A 16,741-nucleotide genomic window follows, 5' to 3' on the forward strand; every position below is an offset into this window, starting at 1 on the left:
TATGCATGTTAGCGTGAGTGTGTGTCCCCTTGGCCGTGTTTCGAGCTGTGAGGATGATGTAGGGTGTGTTCTGCTGGAGTGGCAGGGCTAATGTCCACTGGGTGCATCTCTGTCAGCTTGGGGACTGGGGTTTGGGAGTGTTTGTGTGTGTGTGTGTGTGTGTGTGTGTCTCTTTGTTTTGGAAAACATAGTGTAGATACTTTTGAACCAATACTATTCATTTTTGGATGCTTTGCGACAGGACAGGAGGAATCACTGAGTAATTGCAGTATTGTTGTTAAAATATTCTTGAATGTTCAGAATGTAAATCAGTAAACAAACCATATCCCACAGGCTCACTCATCACGTATACAGACATTAGCACATGCCTCCATCTGTCCTCTTGAGTAAATCTGATACAGTATCAGGGGAGGATGATTACAGGACAGCTGTTACATACACATTTGTGGACATTTGTCTGTAGTTTTGAGAAATACGGTAAGGGATTATAAAACTTAGTTTGAGCCTTGAGCTGTTTTATTTTGAGGTGTTTTCCTTACGTCCTCCCACCAGCTCCATGAGATGTTGTTCATCTTCTTCTGTCTAAGAAATAGAAGGTGTAGGGAAGGACACAGCCACAGCTGTAAGTCCTCACAGACCTCTTGTCAAATAGTTACGATCAATAATTGTTCCTTCCCTGCACACACTCACTGTTTTAGTTTGATTTACTCATTAAAATATCTTTGAACAGTCTTCGTAGGGTCCACTCCGGCTGATAAGAATGTGGATATTCTCATTAGGTTGCTTTCAGATATTCCTGCCTCCCATTGCAATTAAGCTTTAAAAAACCTAAGTCAGGTCTTTGCTGAGTTTCTTTGCCCCTTGTTTTGACTCTCGGGCTGCAAAGAAACTGCTGCCCTGAACTCTGATTGGTGGATGTTTGTGCTTGCAGCCTGAGAGAAAGACTGCAAGACCCGGGGAAAAAAAAAATGTCAAACTCCTCTCGAATCTGCGTCCTCGATTCTCGTCCTCACCTCCTTCCCTCGCATTTCTATCCCTCCTGCCTGTGATGTGAGCGGAGGAGGCGAGAAAGAGGCACGAGGAGAGCGAGGAGTCGAGGCAGCGGGTATTTAACAAAATGAGATGTCCGTGCTTCAGAGCCATGTTGGCATTTGAATATGAAATGTGGCACAGCTGCATCATCTGTCCGTTCTTCTGTTGTAGTCTATGGCTGCTCTTTATCTTCTCCGTGAGTTGGGCATAACGGTGTTGATGACAGCACATTTATTTATAATTCGATTCACAACGTGACACAATGTGAAATATTATCAAGGTGAATGTCACTGAGGAATGTTTGTGTTGCGCGCATTTGATCAGCTGAAAGAAATTATACGACTTATGAATACAAAGGAATATTTGTAGAGATCTGCTCCCACCTTGGTTTGCATACAGCCAGTGTGTGCTTTCGGAAAGGATAAACGTATGCATCCTCGGTCATAGCTCCTCTGGCAAGCCTCCTCTCTCCTTGAGGCGCATTGAGACATCCTTTAAGATAGCTTGCCGAGATCAAATTTTGAGTTAGGGATAAGGTAGTTATGTGTCAACAGAACACAGAACAGAATAAGACTGTTTATGAAGTTAATTATTTTGATTAGAGTTAGGGTCTCAACAATACAAGAACAAATGTTAAGTTGCATTTTAATTTATTTTACCTTTTAGGCCACATTTCTTTGAAAAGCGCAGTAACCAATTAAAAAATATGTTTTTATTTGTTAGATTTATGCAGGAAACAGTGCTCAGATGCATTCTATTTTCTTTATGTTTAGGTTATGTTTTCACCAGTATCAGTGTGTATGGTGGTTGGTTGGATGGTTGTTTGGTTTGTTGGTGGGTTTGATGGTTTGTGAATTGGTTTGTGGTGGTTTTGTTTGTTGGTTTGTTATTCGGTTGGTTCATTTCTCAGTAGGATTACACACAAACAAAACCAATGTCTATGAAATGTTGATGGAGGAAACAGAGCCCAATAACTCTTGGTGCAGATCTGGATAAAGTGGCGGGATCCAAGATTTTTTTCTCACTTTGATTAACATTGTTAGATAAGGCAGTTTTTAATGGATATTGGTGAAAAGAATCAGGCATATTTAGCTGATATGATTAAATTACAGCGGACTGGCGGTGGGTGTCACTTGTGTAACTAAATCTACGCCTATATTAAAGTGCTGTGAACTGTACGCTGTGGCCTGATAAGACTATTTGGGATAATGGTGTTAACCCATCCACAAACTTCGAAGACCTGTTGGATCAGTGTCAAGCTCTGCTAAGTTGTTCTGTTCTTCTACAGGACACTTGTTAGTGGTTTGTCCTTTAATTTGTCACCCATTAAATAGGTAAGGACAGTCGTGTTGGTTTTTAAAAGAAGTCTTTGTGCTCCGCCGCTGTTTTTGTGACATCAGACTGTGTTTACATGTACCGCACCGAGTGTGACTGGACGGTTTTGTTGGTCTGGTGAGATGAGAACATTGAGGCCTGGCGCAGTGTGACTCTCCGGCTCCGTTTTACAGCCTGTGTCGTCATTCCTTACAGGTTTATTCCCCTGTGGAAACGATAGATAGGACTTGTTATATGCCCCTGCGCGCCGCTGAAATTACTCACGTTTGGTTTTACCTGACATTATTGACCGCTCGAGTGTCTGCTGCCGTGTATGTGTGTGCGACAACTAGATATGTGTTATTGTCTTCCTCCGGTGCAGCAAGGCTCATAAAAGTGACTCCTCATCTTCTGGCCTGCTGGAGGTGCGGAGGATTTATTATGGAGCGATGGAGAAAAGAAAGGGAGAAGGAGAGAAGGAACAGGGAGTGGGAGGGTGTGGAGGAGAGTGAAGGGGACGGAGAGCTAATGAGTTAGAGAGGGCGAGGGACTGAAAGGGAACGGGAGGTGGGGTAGGGGAGTTGGATAAAAACGAAAGGAACACACAGGAAACCGTGGACCTTTTTTTTTTGTTTGTTTTGCCTAGCTAGGCCTGCGCTGCACAGTCTGTCTCCCTGTTTGTTCGTCTATCTGTATCCATCTGTCCATCCCCGAGGCAAGTCCAGTGGCTCACCCAAACCCCCCCCCATCCCTCCTTCTGCCTCGACTCCATCATCTCAAATCAGTATGAAAACGACAAAAAGAGGAGGCTGAGTGAGGGGGAGAAAATGGGAGAGAGTGTGATGCTCAGGAGGGAGTCACATCCGTCATTCCCCCTCCACAGAAGCTCATGGGAAGCACTCATACAGACATGCGCGCACACAGACCTCAGTCATGCGTGTATGATTTAGCGCAGCGCCGTATGTGCAGCTATATACCCTCCTCCCCCTCCTCCTTCTCCTCTCCTCTTCCTTCTCCTCCTCCTCCTTATTGTCTCTTTGGCTGTTGCATTTCCTTGCCACTCTTTTGCTCTCTCTCTCTCTCTCTCTCTCTCTCTCTCTCTCTATCTATCTATCTATCTCTCGCTCTCTCTCTCCTATCCTTCCCTTCTTATTGTCCTCTCTCTCTGTCTCTCTCTCTCTCTCTCTCTCGCTCTTTCTTTCCCTCTTGCTCTCTCGCTCACCCTCTCCCAGTTAGCGAGTGTGTAAAAGAGTGTGTGCGCGCACGTGTGTGTGTGTGCGAGTGTGTGTTCTTGTGTGCATGTGCCGGAGAGCTCATTCTGTTCCGACTCCAGGCAGAAGATGGTAAGTAGTGTCTTTCCTCCTGCATATCTGAGTGAATGTTTACAGGTTTTGAGTGTAGTGTGTGTGTGTGTATGTGTGTATGTGTGTGTGTGTGTGTGTGTATGTGACTGTGTGCAGAAGTAATCTGTGTGCCTATTTAATAAGGTTTTGTATTATTAGCTGAGTGGAAATGGGGGTGGATGCATTGCGTGCACAGTGTGTTGTTTTTGAATGTAATTTGTGCTCTTGAATAAGTGTGTGCTGCTGCTGATGAGGATGGTGATGCCCGAAGGAGGTACGCTGTCAGGCCAGGGATGAGTTTAGGGGATAGAAGGGGTGAGTAATGTAGTGACGGGACTGTTGACTAGCTCGAACTAGCAGAGGGGCTGCAGGACACAAAGAGGCGGAAGGATGAAGTGTGCTTAATTTGCGGCTGCAGTGTTAGAAGGTGGTGGACGTTACACATTAAAAGAGGAAGAGAAAGGACGATGAGGACGAGCGAGCGAGACAATGAAGCGGTCTCACAGGACTCCACACTCCATCAGTGTTGAAGTCAAGCAATCAGCCACCTACTCAGAAGCAGGAGCCACTCTCCCGTCCTTTTCTCCCGTTTAGCTGCTGCTTTTATCCTGACCGTAAAATGGAATAAAAATAAAAAAAACGCCTTTATCCCGATTCCCCCTAAGCTGTTATTCCTCCTCCCTGGAGTCATCATGTGCTTTCCTCCAGTCCCCAACACAGCAGCTTAGCTGGAGCGCTACTGTAAATGGTAATGAGGGCAATATGGATGGAGAAGTGTGCAAACAGCACCTTCAGAATCCATGATGGCTTTAAACAGCTGACAGCGAGGAGAAGCAGAAGGGTATTGATGGGGCTGTGGACACTCGACCGATACATCCGGTGCAGCGATATCGATGATGCTACATTACACAAAGGATGCCACAGCGTGTGAAGAATAGATCCACGCAGGGCTGGTTAATCCCAGATATAAATAATGTTCAGGTTTTGTTTACCAAACATCTAATTGACAGCGAGGATGCACCACCAGAACATGTACGTTTTTAATTTCTCTCTGAAAAATTGATTTTCTCGATGGAGTAGTTCAACATTTGGTGAAATATTTACACCTAACCACCTTCCTTTTTGAGAAAATATTCAAAATGACCAGCTCTCTCATGCCTGTGAGGTAAATTTGAAGCATTCTCAAGCAGCTGGTTAGCCAAGCTCAGCAAAAAGACTGTAGAAAAAATCTGTAGAAACAGCGAGCCTGGCTTTGTCAAAGGTTACAAAATACTCTCATCAGCATGTCCGTTTTCTCAAAGAAGAGAAGGGATGAGCACTGTTTGTCTCGATGGTTTATGGCAAACATTTCCTGGCGGGGGGGAAGTGACTTCCTGAAGTCTCTGCCGGTTTTTTGGCAACCCCACAGCAACAACTAGACTCCCCCAGTAAAAAAAAACACAAGGTGTCATTTTAACACCTCTAAAAGAAATTACATCCATTTTAACAGTTTAATTTCAGTATTCCTATGTGCGACAGTAAAAACTGTCACCTTTTTTCTTGTTTATATTTATGCTGCTCTTAATAGTTTATTTTCCTCTCGTTCATACCAGGCTTTTACTTAATATTTATTGCTCTCTGTTTTCCTATGCCTTTTGCTGCTGTTGCAATGTGAGACTAAGAAAGAATGATCTTTTAGTGTGTTAATAAGTGAGCTTTAAAGGTCCTTTTAGGCAGATTTCGGTACCTTTGGACTGAGCCAAGCGAGCTGTTCCCACTGTTGTCCAGTCTTTGTGCTGAGAAGAGCTAACTGGCGGCTGGCACCAGCTTAAAAATTGACCTTTGAGATATGATTGTGGCCTCAGTCTTGTCATTGTACTCTACATTTCTAAAATGTCAAGCTGTTCCCTCAACAAAAAGGACAAAAAATCTATATATCAACCTCTGTCCAGTTGAAATCAGTTTGTTTCCTACCAGGGTTCAAATGTTGAAACTGGAGAGAACAACACGTGTCGCTACTGCAGAATTAAGGGGGCTCTGTGTAGCAATTTGCAGCAATTTACCTACACATGAGAGCGGATTGTGACGTGATGTGAAAAATGAGATCTTCCCCCGTCTCTCTTGGTCGCCTATACAAGCCTCAGTACCGTTTGTTAAAGTGATTTAATGCTGCTGGACTGTGGCTTTCTCTGTGAATGACTCAGGTCTGACTTTCCACGACAGTAAAAAGGATGTGATTTGAGTCCGCTGACAAGAAACAAACGACTGGCTTCCGCCTCAACGCAGAAGCTCCACAGAGCCCCTTTGTAGAAATGTTGAAGTGATCTTAGAGAATATATTAACTCGACCAACTAGACACAGTGTATCATTCTTATTGCGCTGACAGATTGTTTTATTTTTTGCGAGAAAATAAGACTTTAAAGGCTCAACACTGCGAGGCCTCATGAGGAGATTTTTGCATTGTGCTCCTCTTTCCTCTTTTTCCTGAAATCTGCTTAGTTCGATCTTTTACGCGGCCTCGGGGAAAACCAAACAAAAAACAAAAAACATGCATGTCAAGCTGGAGCGTATATCCCGTAACAGCTTTCAATACCTGGGTGGAAAAGATAAAAAGATTTATATAATAAGGAAGTGAAGATGGGTGAGATACAGAGGGACGTCTGAGGTAGCTGAGTCCTATAGGACACAGGATGTATTTTAATACGCGTGATATATTGTTGCAGAGAGCGGATGAACGTGGCTACAGCCAGAAGGAAAGTGCTCTTTTGTCTCTGATTAATGGACACACATTTAGCCCCCCTCCGTTGCTTTATTTGGCTCGTAGCACCCATAGACCATTTGGGTCAAATTGCTTAAGGCGCTGGAGTCAAAACCACTTCAGCTGAGGCCACCGTGCTTGTTCATGTGTGTACAGATTTGGGTGTTTTTTTTAAATTTTGTTTTGTTTTTAGAATAAAAACACCAGAGATATGGAGAAGTGCTGTCCGTACACAGCTGTCGAAGAGTGTTTAAATGTGTTTCCATGCATCGTGAACATGCATCCGTATGTGTGAAGTTTGCATGCATTGTCTGAGATATTATATTTGTCTCGAGTTACTCACACCCACTGACTCTGAGAGTTTGCCTCCAGGGCGATGGCGAGAGAATGGAACGAGTACAAGAGAGAGCTTGGACTAGCGAGAGAAAGAGAAGGAGAGACGAAGAGTCGGACAGACAGAGCGGAGGGGGAGAAGACAGACAGGAAATGAAAGGCAGTGAGAAGGGATGGATGAGACTGTCTGACCAGCTGCACTGAGCGCGCTCAGTCACCATGTGGGCTGCCGATGAGAGGAAGCGTGAAAGGAGGGAGGAGGGAAGCTGGTGAGGAGCATAACACGGGCCTCTCGAATCAGCTGTGTTCGCTCTCACTATCCGCCGCGCTGGCGACTCACTCGATAGCTCATTAATGTCTAATACATGTAGACACGGAGAAGGCCACAGGAGGGCAGTGATGAATGACGGCGGCACAACGGCGGCACGCACAGCACATGCTTCTGGCCCGGGCCCAGGGTTGCCGGTTGTTTTGCTTTTCCCACCGTGTTTTTTTTTTTTTTTCTCCGTTGGGAGAGTGCGCCTTCTTTTTGTAATAACTTGCTGTTTTGAAAACGCAAGCAGAAAAACTTCAAATCAGTTTGAGGCACTGACAGCACACAAGCTTAATTTGACAAGTAAAGACACCAAGTCATCAGAATCCTGCACAGTCAGAGTGTGTGATATAATTTAAAAGAGGTTTAGGATGATAAAACTGAATCCATAATGCAGTTTGGATATGTGAAATGTTTAATCTAATAACATATTCATGACTATGGGTGTGATACGCAGCATATCTATAAGTTTTATATATATTTATATAGATACACATTTTATATGTGAAAAGACATGTAGGATATATTGGTCCTTTCTTTGGTCCAGTTTAAGTAAAATTCTCGAGATTTTGGAAATAATCTCCTGCAAAACAGCACATATCAGCACAAGCAGCTCAAGCCTTGTTTACTTATCCATGATCGGTATATTACCATCAGTAGATGCCAGTCGGCCCGCCCCCAGTTTGATGAAGCAGCAGGAGTGTAGGAAGCTAAATTTACAGTTATAGATGGAGCCAGAAGCAAAAAGTGTTTTAGCCACCAAACAGTCCAGTCGCCAGGACAAAATGTTGGCAGTTAATGTTTCTGCAAATAACTGATACGATCACATTTGTAGGTGTCATAGGCTTCGACCATAATAACACTTCTAAAAAAAAAAAATGTTTTTTTAAATCCTTGTCAGATTCACATTATATGCTTATTACCTGACTGTTATATAAGGATGTGGAGGAGATGGTAGTGATGAGGAGGCGACCATGCAGTGACCATTGCTTGAGAGTGTTTCAACGTTTGTAAGTGTGAAACCACTGGATATTTTTAAAGGGGACTTTGAGAAAAACTCGAACTGTTTTTTGTAGTGACTGAAACAGGTATGTTAAACCAAAACACAGAACCCTAAAACCAGGTGGTTTTTGTGCCTAAACCCTAACCAGAGTTGTCACAAGATAAAATGGAAAACAAAACCAAAAGCAACGGTGTAATTGCAACTTGAAGAAATGCAGAGTTTCAACAGTTGCGTGCTTTGCAGAAACATTAATTGCCAACATCTGTTCCAAAAGAAGGCTCACCTAAGAAGAGTCAACATCAGTTTAAGTGTACGTCGTGTTCTGAAAATGTTCAGGCCTTTCTAACTTTGGCTCCCAACCTAGTGGTAATATCAACAATTACACTCTGGCAGACACTAATAGACACCAGTATAATTTCGAGGTTCAGTATGTAAGATTTTACACTCAAATCAGGGGCAGCATATCACATCATAATAACCCTGTTACTGCTGCAAATTGAAGCTACTGTTGGCTCGTTAGCTCAGAAGCGGTGCAGCCAGCAGTACAGACTGGGAGCTCCGAGCACTGGGGCAGTGTTGGTCTTTACATGGCTACCACGGTTGCTTTCTCCTGGGATGGGCCGGGTCTAGCTGGTTAGCATGCTTACTTCAACAGATACCTCTGCAACCGAACACGTCAGCGTCGTGATATCAGAACTGTTGTTTTTTTTCACATTCTGTTGATAATTTTAGTTCATTTGAATATGTACATTTTGTTCTTATAATAGATGGTATAATGGCATCACGATACGACACATAGTGGATTTACAAGTGCAGGAGGTCGAGTCAGAATACTTAAGACTGGTATTTGGAGGATGTTACTGTCCAGAAATCACATTGTTCGAAAGACAAAAGGGTTCATTCAATGTTGGTGAATTGAGCTCCCTCCTAACAGAGCGCTACCTTGCTGCCACAGCATTTAGGATCCTTGTGCACTTCACTCCCGAGTTTCAATTTGTAACCTCCTGCGGTTTCCTGCCAGTGTCCATTATCTGAGCAGTGAGTTTGATGAGGGCAACTACTGTGAATCTACAGCATTTCAATTAGAGGGGGTGATGGGATGCTCATCTCCCTGACAGCCCCGCTTTAAACAGCCAATTTATTGTACAATCTAAAATGTGACTGCTTCATGAGGAAAGGTCGGGACTCATCTAATGACTTTAGTAATAATTCACAGTGAGCTTGGCTTTCCTTGCCAGCCATTATTTTTGCCAGGAATAGATGTGATATTCTTAAATGGATTTCCCAGTCATATGTCATTTTCTCGGACCAACAAAAACTTCTGCCAACGCAGATGGCCATGTTTGTGTTGCGTTTTCATTTTTGATGGTCTGACAAAAAAAAAAAACAACAACACACGAATGAAATTCTGTGTGGCCGCTGTCTGGGACACAGTGAACAACTCTCCCACCAGTAAATGAACAGCATAATGGTTTTACATCATGATTGTGACCATTAAAATCGGATTATCCGTCCGTCATTTGTTACGGAAATGTGTGGGCAACTTCCTGTAAAAAAATGAAAAATAAAAAAAAAAGAAATCCCGATAAAAGAGGCAGAAATGTAACCTCTTTCTCGTCTCATTAGTGCTGGTAATAAAAGTCTTCATGTGCCTTTTGGTGGAGGCATTGTTATTAAAAGTGCCTCGCCACAGCATGAATGAAAACGCTCCAACCAGTAAACCACAGTTGGGCCGTTACAGCTGATACTTTCGGGTGCTAGAAATAAATTATGTAGCAATTTCCTGGCTCATTTTTATTTCCCGTGGGATTTCTAGTTGTGCACATATTGCTAGATGTCGGCTGCGTCAAACATAAATGGAGAAGGGGATATTGAGCTGGAGACATTTCGGATCAATGTTTGACACTATTGATTGCAGGGCTTATGTACAGTACAGTTTCGTCGTGAGGTTTGCATTATATATCAGGTACAATTGATCTGGATTTATGTGCCCTTTAAATTTGTATTTTCTGGTCACTGTATGAGCATAAAAGTGACTGCTGGTAGAAAACTGCGGGTTTTCAGTGATATCACAGTTGAATGTTTTGTGTAAATTAAAGGCATCTTACATAAGAAGGAAACTGTTATAAATACTTGTAAATGTGTCTGCTCGGGACTTGAAGCACAAAGCAGCTCAGCCATAAGGAAGTGGAGTCTGTCTTCACTTTGTTGTTTTTCTGTGTGCAGCCAAAAGAGCATGTCACGTGGAGAGCTCCCATCCTGGATTAGGATGAGTATGTACACAACAATCGGGAGACTGATTGTGGTTAATGCACTTGAGATGGAAACACCTTTTTTCAAATAAGCCCCGACTGAGCGAACTTGAACTCACATGACTAATGAGCTGTTTCTGCTTTTGGTGAAGGAGATGAAGAAAGCGAACCTGCTGTCGGCGTCTGCCGCAATGCTCCCATAAGATTCCCGCTCCTGATCTAATTCCCACATTCCCTTGTAGGCCCGCATGGCCAAGGCAGCTGATTTTGTTCCGTCGTCTTCTTTGAGGTTTTGTTTGAGGTTGTATTTCTTTCTGTCATCGCGACTTCTTCGACTCAGTTTATTACAGCCATGCATAGCGTGGCCTGGACTACACTGCGATCTTGTGATGAAACTGTACTTTGCATGGTCTAGTTAATTGGTTTAAACCAGTTGATGGAACATGCACTTAAAGAAAGATTATGTCACTCAGGAGAAAGATGGTTGATTGTTGAGTCTCATTCCCCTGAACACCAACCCAGTTGCCAGAGTAAATGCTGTGGTTGTTCATGGTCTGGTTAGGTTTAGGCAAACATCTTGCTTTGACTTGAAATACCTGTTTCGGTCGCCACAAACACAGCTAGAAATTGTCCCAGGTTCTCCTTAAAAATATCTAGTGGTTTCACATTTTCAAATGTTTTAAACACAGTCTCAAACTTTGGTCAGTGGCTTGGTAACCTTCTCGTCTGTAATTCCACCACCTTTAAACATCCCGATATGCAAGTCAGGTCATTGAGATGTAATGTGAACGTGACTTGGCACGTTTTGTAGAAAAGTCAGTATAGTACAGAGACTATGAGACACAGAAATATTAACTGTAAACGGTGACGGTGAATGGGCCGCCAAATACTGATGGTTTTGATTGGTGGTTTTGGTCTGATGCCAACCCAAAAAGTATTTGACGATTTGGGATGAGACCCAATAATAAACACTCTCCACAATACATTTTAAGATTGACAAAGTGTTGCTTTGACAATCTTTTTTGTGATGACATTTCAAACATTGCCCTAGATTTGTTTGATGGTTAGATTGAAGCACAACACTGTCTTTTCAGAGCAGAGGAAGCTTGACAGAGTGAACACACGTGCTTGACAAGAGTCGTTGACACATTCTACATTTAAGCTGCATTTGCCACAGTGTTCAAAATGTGTGATGTTTCCCGTGAAACCTCTTCTCCTGTTGTTCCGATGGGGCGGTTGGATCCCCATGCAACTCCTACCTGCTGTCCTCACCTGTCCTGTCCTATCCTGTCCTGTCCTGTCCTGTCCTGTCCTGTCCATCATGCCCTTGGCTGCCTTGGCCCATCTGAGACAGTCACACAGAGACCTGTCATGCAGATGTCCTCCTGAAAGACAGAGGGCGCTGTCTGCCTCAACCCGTCAGTCTCTGTGTGCCTCTGTCCCCCTTGCTCAACCCGGCTTTGGCTCTGTTAACCCTCTTCTCTTCTCCCCCCCCCCGTCTCTCTCTCTCTCTCGCGGCACCAGGCGCGGCTCCCCTCCTGTTCATCCACCCTAAGCATTGCTGAGGTACTCCTGCATGGGTTCTAATGCATCGTTACGGCCGTCACCATGGCATCGGTTCCTCCTCCCCTCCCTCTCCAACCTGACTTCCTGCCTGGCATGATTGCTTCCCCCCTCTAAACTTCTTGTCTCTCCCCCTTGTGTTGCCTGCTGTCCTGCCTGCTGTGCCCCTGCTGTCTCTCTACCCACAGATCCTTTCTGTTCCTCCTCTCTGTGTTTGTGTGGATGTGGTCTGAAATTTTTTTTTTTTTTTTTTTTTTTTTTTTTGTCTTGTAGTAAAATGTCCTGTTGCCCTCATTCTGGCACACGTACTGTATCTAACCCCTCGCCTTGTTTTTCCACACTCACACACCCTCCGAAACAAACAAACCTCCATCACTTGGCATATTGCTCAACTGCGTTTCAACCTCAGAAGTGAAGTTGAAAGATGCTTGAATTATGTATTTGAATGAAAGGGGATTGCCTGCACAAACAAAGTGTGTTTTTTCTCCACTCTGTGAACACACCACAGTTCCTTTAACACTCACACAAACAGCAACTTGTAAAAGACAAAAAAAAAAAAAAGGAAATGGGAAATGTGCTGAAAGCCTGTGCTTGTTACTCTGGTCAGGGCCCAATGACTCTGATGTGTAAGTGATGAAGACATGGCCTCAGTGCAAGGGCGTGGAGGAGTGCTGACACTTGTCCAATGTGATATTGGAATCCATTGATTACCTGTAATTGCACAGTAATGAAATCTGGAAAAGGGTTTGGAGCTTGGACTTAAATAGAATTATCTAATAAAAGGTGGTGGGAGGTAATGTTTGGTTTTATTTCTATCACACATGATATGAGAAGATTAAAGTGGAATTTATTTGTTTTTTGTTGGGGTTTTTTGAGAAATAATCTCTTTCCCCAAAAGTAATTATAATGCATTTGTTTTCCTGTCTTCATAAACAAGTTAAATTGCTATTATTTGATTACCATGGACACATTAGCTGTAATGTGTTTTAGACCCTTATCAGTACTTCTGCACGGCTAATATATTATCTTTAGTAACAAAAAATTGCAGTGCAGACATGCCAAATACACTGTAGAGCATATTTAAGGTAACTTGGAAATTAAGTTAAAGCAACATTATATAGGACTTTTGTGCGATTTGCTGGAGTTTGAGTGCAATACTCCTGTCATAAATACAAATAAATATTATCAGATGTAATGCCAGATGAGCTAACTAGCTAACTGCAGCTAAAGTTAGCATCAGTCAGCAGACGGAGCAGCTAGAGGAAATCAGAGGGAAAACCAGGAGCATATTTCTCCAAAACAACATCGTGGGCATTGTGTGACATGCATGTTGTGCTGTAAAGCATTCTGCACTTCTCCTGTCAGATCCAATCTGCCTGCCCAGTTAACATAGTGTAGGTACAAGTGATCGTAGTGTAGTGTGGGACCAACATAGACACCAGTCTGCCACATACAAGTCAGAGTACCGTCAAAATTAATTGAACTGAAGCTGTTATTTTAATCTAAAAGTCACTTTAATGTTTACGATGCTGGCCTGTCCAGTTCAGTGTAGTTTATCATATTATGTATTGTGATATTTTTCTTCTTTACGTAACTTGTTTCAAGTTACGTTATATTCACCTCGTTCTGGATCAATATCATGACGATCATTAAAAGTCCAATCACTGCCTCTTTTCCTGAAAGAAAGAATTGTAACCCAATTACAGTGCTCTTAGTTGTATGATTTAAAGGTGCAGTACGTAAGAATTGACACCAGACTAAGTAGCTGTAACTACCATTAGCGAGTGAGCTCAGTTAGCTGGGCAGCCAGCTCTCCACCAGCTCGGAGCACTAGGGGATGATGGCATTTACACTGCTAGCAAAGGAGATGAGACCGGGCTATATATCTAGCTAGTATCTCTACAGCACAATACGTAGACATCATGATGTCAGAAGTGTTGTTGCCTCACAACCTTTTTTTAGTTTTCAACTAAAATTCTTACATATTGCTCCTTTAAAGTTCAATACCAATCAGGTCACTGTAACGGGATCACTGTAGTGCCATTACTTGTAAATTCCATCTCACCCTCCTCCCAGCTGGTCACATGTTGTCAGACAGAGGCTTTGGGTACCACCAGGAGTCAAGCACTCGCTTGGGTTCACTTCTCAACTTCCAGTTGCACCTTAACTAACAGTCCACAGTAGCAGCACTCGACAGGAACTGTTGGCAGATCCACTGAACTGGTTCTGTTCTTCATCCATCTTTGGTTTTGTTGTGTTATTGGTGGTTTTCCAGTGAGTTATTTGCCACATCTTTTTATTTTTAAATTTCCTTTGATCCGATTGCAGAATGTGTGTCAGGTTAGTACTGGCTCAGTTCTGGCATGTGAGTGTGTGTGTGTGTGTGTGTGTGTGTGTGTGTGTGTGTGTGTGCTTTTGATGTGTGCAAAATGAGGAGAGTGTGTGAGAACTGTGTTTTTCTTCTTTATAAAGCACCACTAACTGACATGTTGTGTTAATGATCAGAGTGGGCGTGCATGCCTGTTTGCCTGCACCTGTGTGAGAGTGTGCGTGGCATGAAGGTGAGTGACTATCCTGTGGCTTCCCCCAGGCCTCACGGAGAGAATTCAGGGCTCACCTGGATGAGGTCATCACGCTCAAGTCAAGGTACTCTACCTTGGACCAGGTAAACCCACTAACCTTCTACCAACCTCTTATCTACCGGCATGCAGGCCACTGGCATCCCACATAGCACCTCACCACACTAGTGACACACACCAACACACATGTACGCAGGCAGGGAGGCAGCTGAGGCAGAGAGGCACTTCTATGCAAGATCGCACTGGGCAAGCCCTAGTTATAGCACTGATAGTCCAAAAACAGCAAGGACGATAAACACAGTATAAGGTAGCTGATGTTAGGCTGTAGTGGAAGATATGGAGGAAATAGAACTTAAAATACAGACAAGTGAAGATGTCACAGTGCGAAAGACCAAAGCGGGCTCATGCTGACAGTGTAGACGACAATATAATGCATTTACACGTGGTATCAACATGTGAGCTGTGTCTGGATGTCTCATTGACTTTACAAACTATGGCCAGCAGGGGGGGCGACTCCGCTGGTTTCAAAAACAAGTCAAAATTGTCTTTAAGCTTACGGGAAAATTACCCTACTTCTCACTTGACTTGTCACCTCAGTAAACAGTTTTGTAATTAGATCAATGTCTCCATCTCTACTTTCAAGTCTTATTCAATTCAGCGTGAAGTACATTTAGTAAGTTATGGTGCGATTGAGAGTAAAGAAGATGATATGAAGGGTGTGTTTTAATGCGTGGCCACCACGTCCTCGGGTTCTCAGTCACATCCAATCAGAGTATCCTCCCCAACTCCATCCTCTCTTCCAAATATTGTCACCTCTGGCTGACAAATTACACGGTCATGATGAAAGAGGTGACCTTGAGATTTAGAGTCAATTTTCATGATTTGAAACCACTCAGAGGCCGCGTGCATCCCCGACCCAAACCCGTCGGTACCCGTTGTTGAACAGGTGCCTTGAACAATACCTGTTTTCAGTCACGTACATCGTCTGTAATCAGGCAAGCTCTAACCGTTATAATAATGTTGTGACAGGATGTAACAAACTCAGTTCGTCAGCTTTACTATGTCTCGCCCGAGTTGGGATCAGACGTAAAAGAAGCAGAACACCTGTTGAGTAAGAGTCAGGTTCGGTTACTACCCTCTTGGACTTTCTCGGGTTTGGACGCTTAAAGGAAACATCTATCGCGGCCTCTTCCTGCTGTGTAAAGCCACAGGCGACACCTGCATTCTTTCCATTGACCTGGAACATATTTTGTTTGTTTTGTCTAACTCACATCCTGAGATTCGATCACAATGAGGCCAACAGCAATAATAAGAATGCTTATTGAAACTGCAGAAGCCATTGAGCTTATATTTTCATCCAGATAATGTTCCAGATACAGATCACATGTTAATATATGGTGTTGATATGGTCTGAGTGTTGATTTTTGCAAACACAAACACATTTTACACTCACTTTAACGCAGGAGTTAGTGTGGTGATACACGCGGCAGTACAACGGCGCCAAAAAACCAAAGTTAAAGACGATTGGAAACACTAATTGAGTTGTTGCCGCTGTGTATCACCACCTTTAGTGGTCAGCAACATTCCTCCCCATGGCTCACTCTCTCTTTCTCTCTCTCTCTCTGTTGAGATCTCCACCAGCACTCATTCTCTCTCATCCATCACCCATCTGGTCTTTTGATGTGGTTTGTGTATCACGGGCTGGTGATGTTGCAGAGTTTTGTTTTTTGCAGAATGTCTGAGTGTACTCTAGTCTGAATTCGAGGGCAAGTGTGTGTGTGATCAACGAGGGCCCAGAAAGGGAGGACGGAGAGGAGCCACCTTTGCCAAAAGACACTTCCTCGCGGCAGCTCCTACTCTTTTCTCCGTTGTCGTTTTACCCCCTCAGGCTCTTGCCTTCGCTCCCCGGGGAGGAGGACTCAGCTCTGGATTGCCACAGCAGCGTTTTGTCCTCCCCTCCACCACTCTGTCGGTATCACTCCGGCGTTTTGTCCTCTGCTCCCTCTCCTTGCTCCATCCCGTGGGGCGAGGCGGTTGAAGCCGGATGAAACGAGCCTCCCTGCCCTGTCACAGTCCTCTCCTCCTCGCGGCGGACGGATAAATCTTCCCCGTTTTGCATAATTCGTCTGACAGCTCCTTTGTTTTGTTGCTGAGCTCAGCAACGCGGCGGTTGCATCCCATCATTTCCTGGAGCGTCTCTTCAGTCGGCCGGTTATTGGCCCCATCGATTTCCCCCACCGGGCGGCTCGCAGCCCCCAGAGTCCACGTGCCT

General features: G+C 43.9%; 1 protein-coding gene across 3 annotated transcripts in view; it reads left to right on the forward strand.

Moving 5' to 3' along the window:
- Window positions 1-16,741, forward strand: part of gphnb (gephyrin b) — a 106,783-nt gene that overhangs the window by 66,822 nt on the left and 23,220 nt on the right. For 2 of the 3 annotated variants that reach the window (XM_037087031.1, XM_037087032.1), the window contains exons 9-10: window positions 11,852-11,893; window positions 14,481-14,555. The exons of the other annotated variant lie outside the window; for it this stretch is intronic. In XM_037087031.1, coding sequence (XP_036942926.1) covers window positions 11,852-11,893; window positions 14,481-14,555 — 117 coding nt within the window. The remainder of the gene's footprint in view (window positions 1-11,851; window positions 11,894-14,480; window positions 14,556-16,741) is intronic. 3 annotated transcript variants of the gene reach the window in all.

The sequence above is a fragment of the Acanthopagrus latus genome, chromosome 22 (genome assembly GCF_904848185.1).
Source record: "Acanthopagrus latus isolate v.2019 chromosome 22, fAcaLat1.1, whole genome shotgun sequence".
NCBI classification, from domain to species: Eukaryota; Metazoa; Chordata; class Actinopteri; order Spariformes; family Sparidae; genus Acanthopagrus; species Acanthopagrus latus.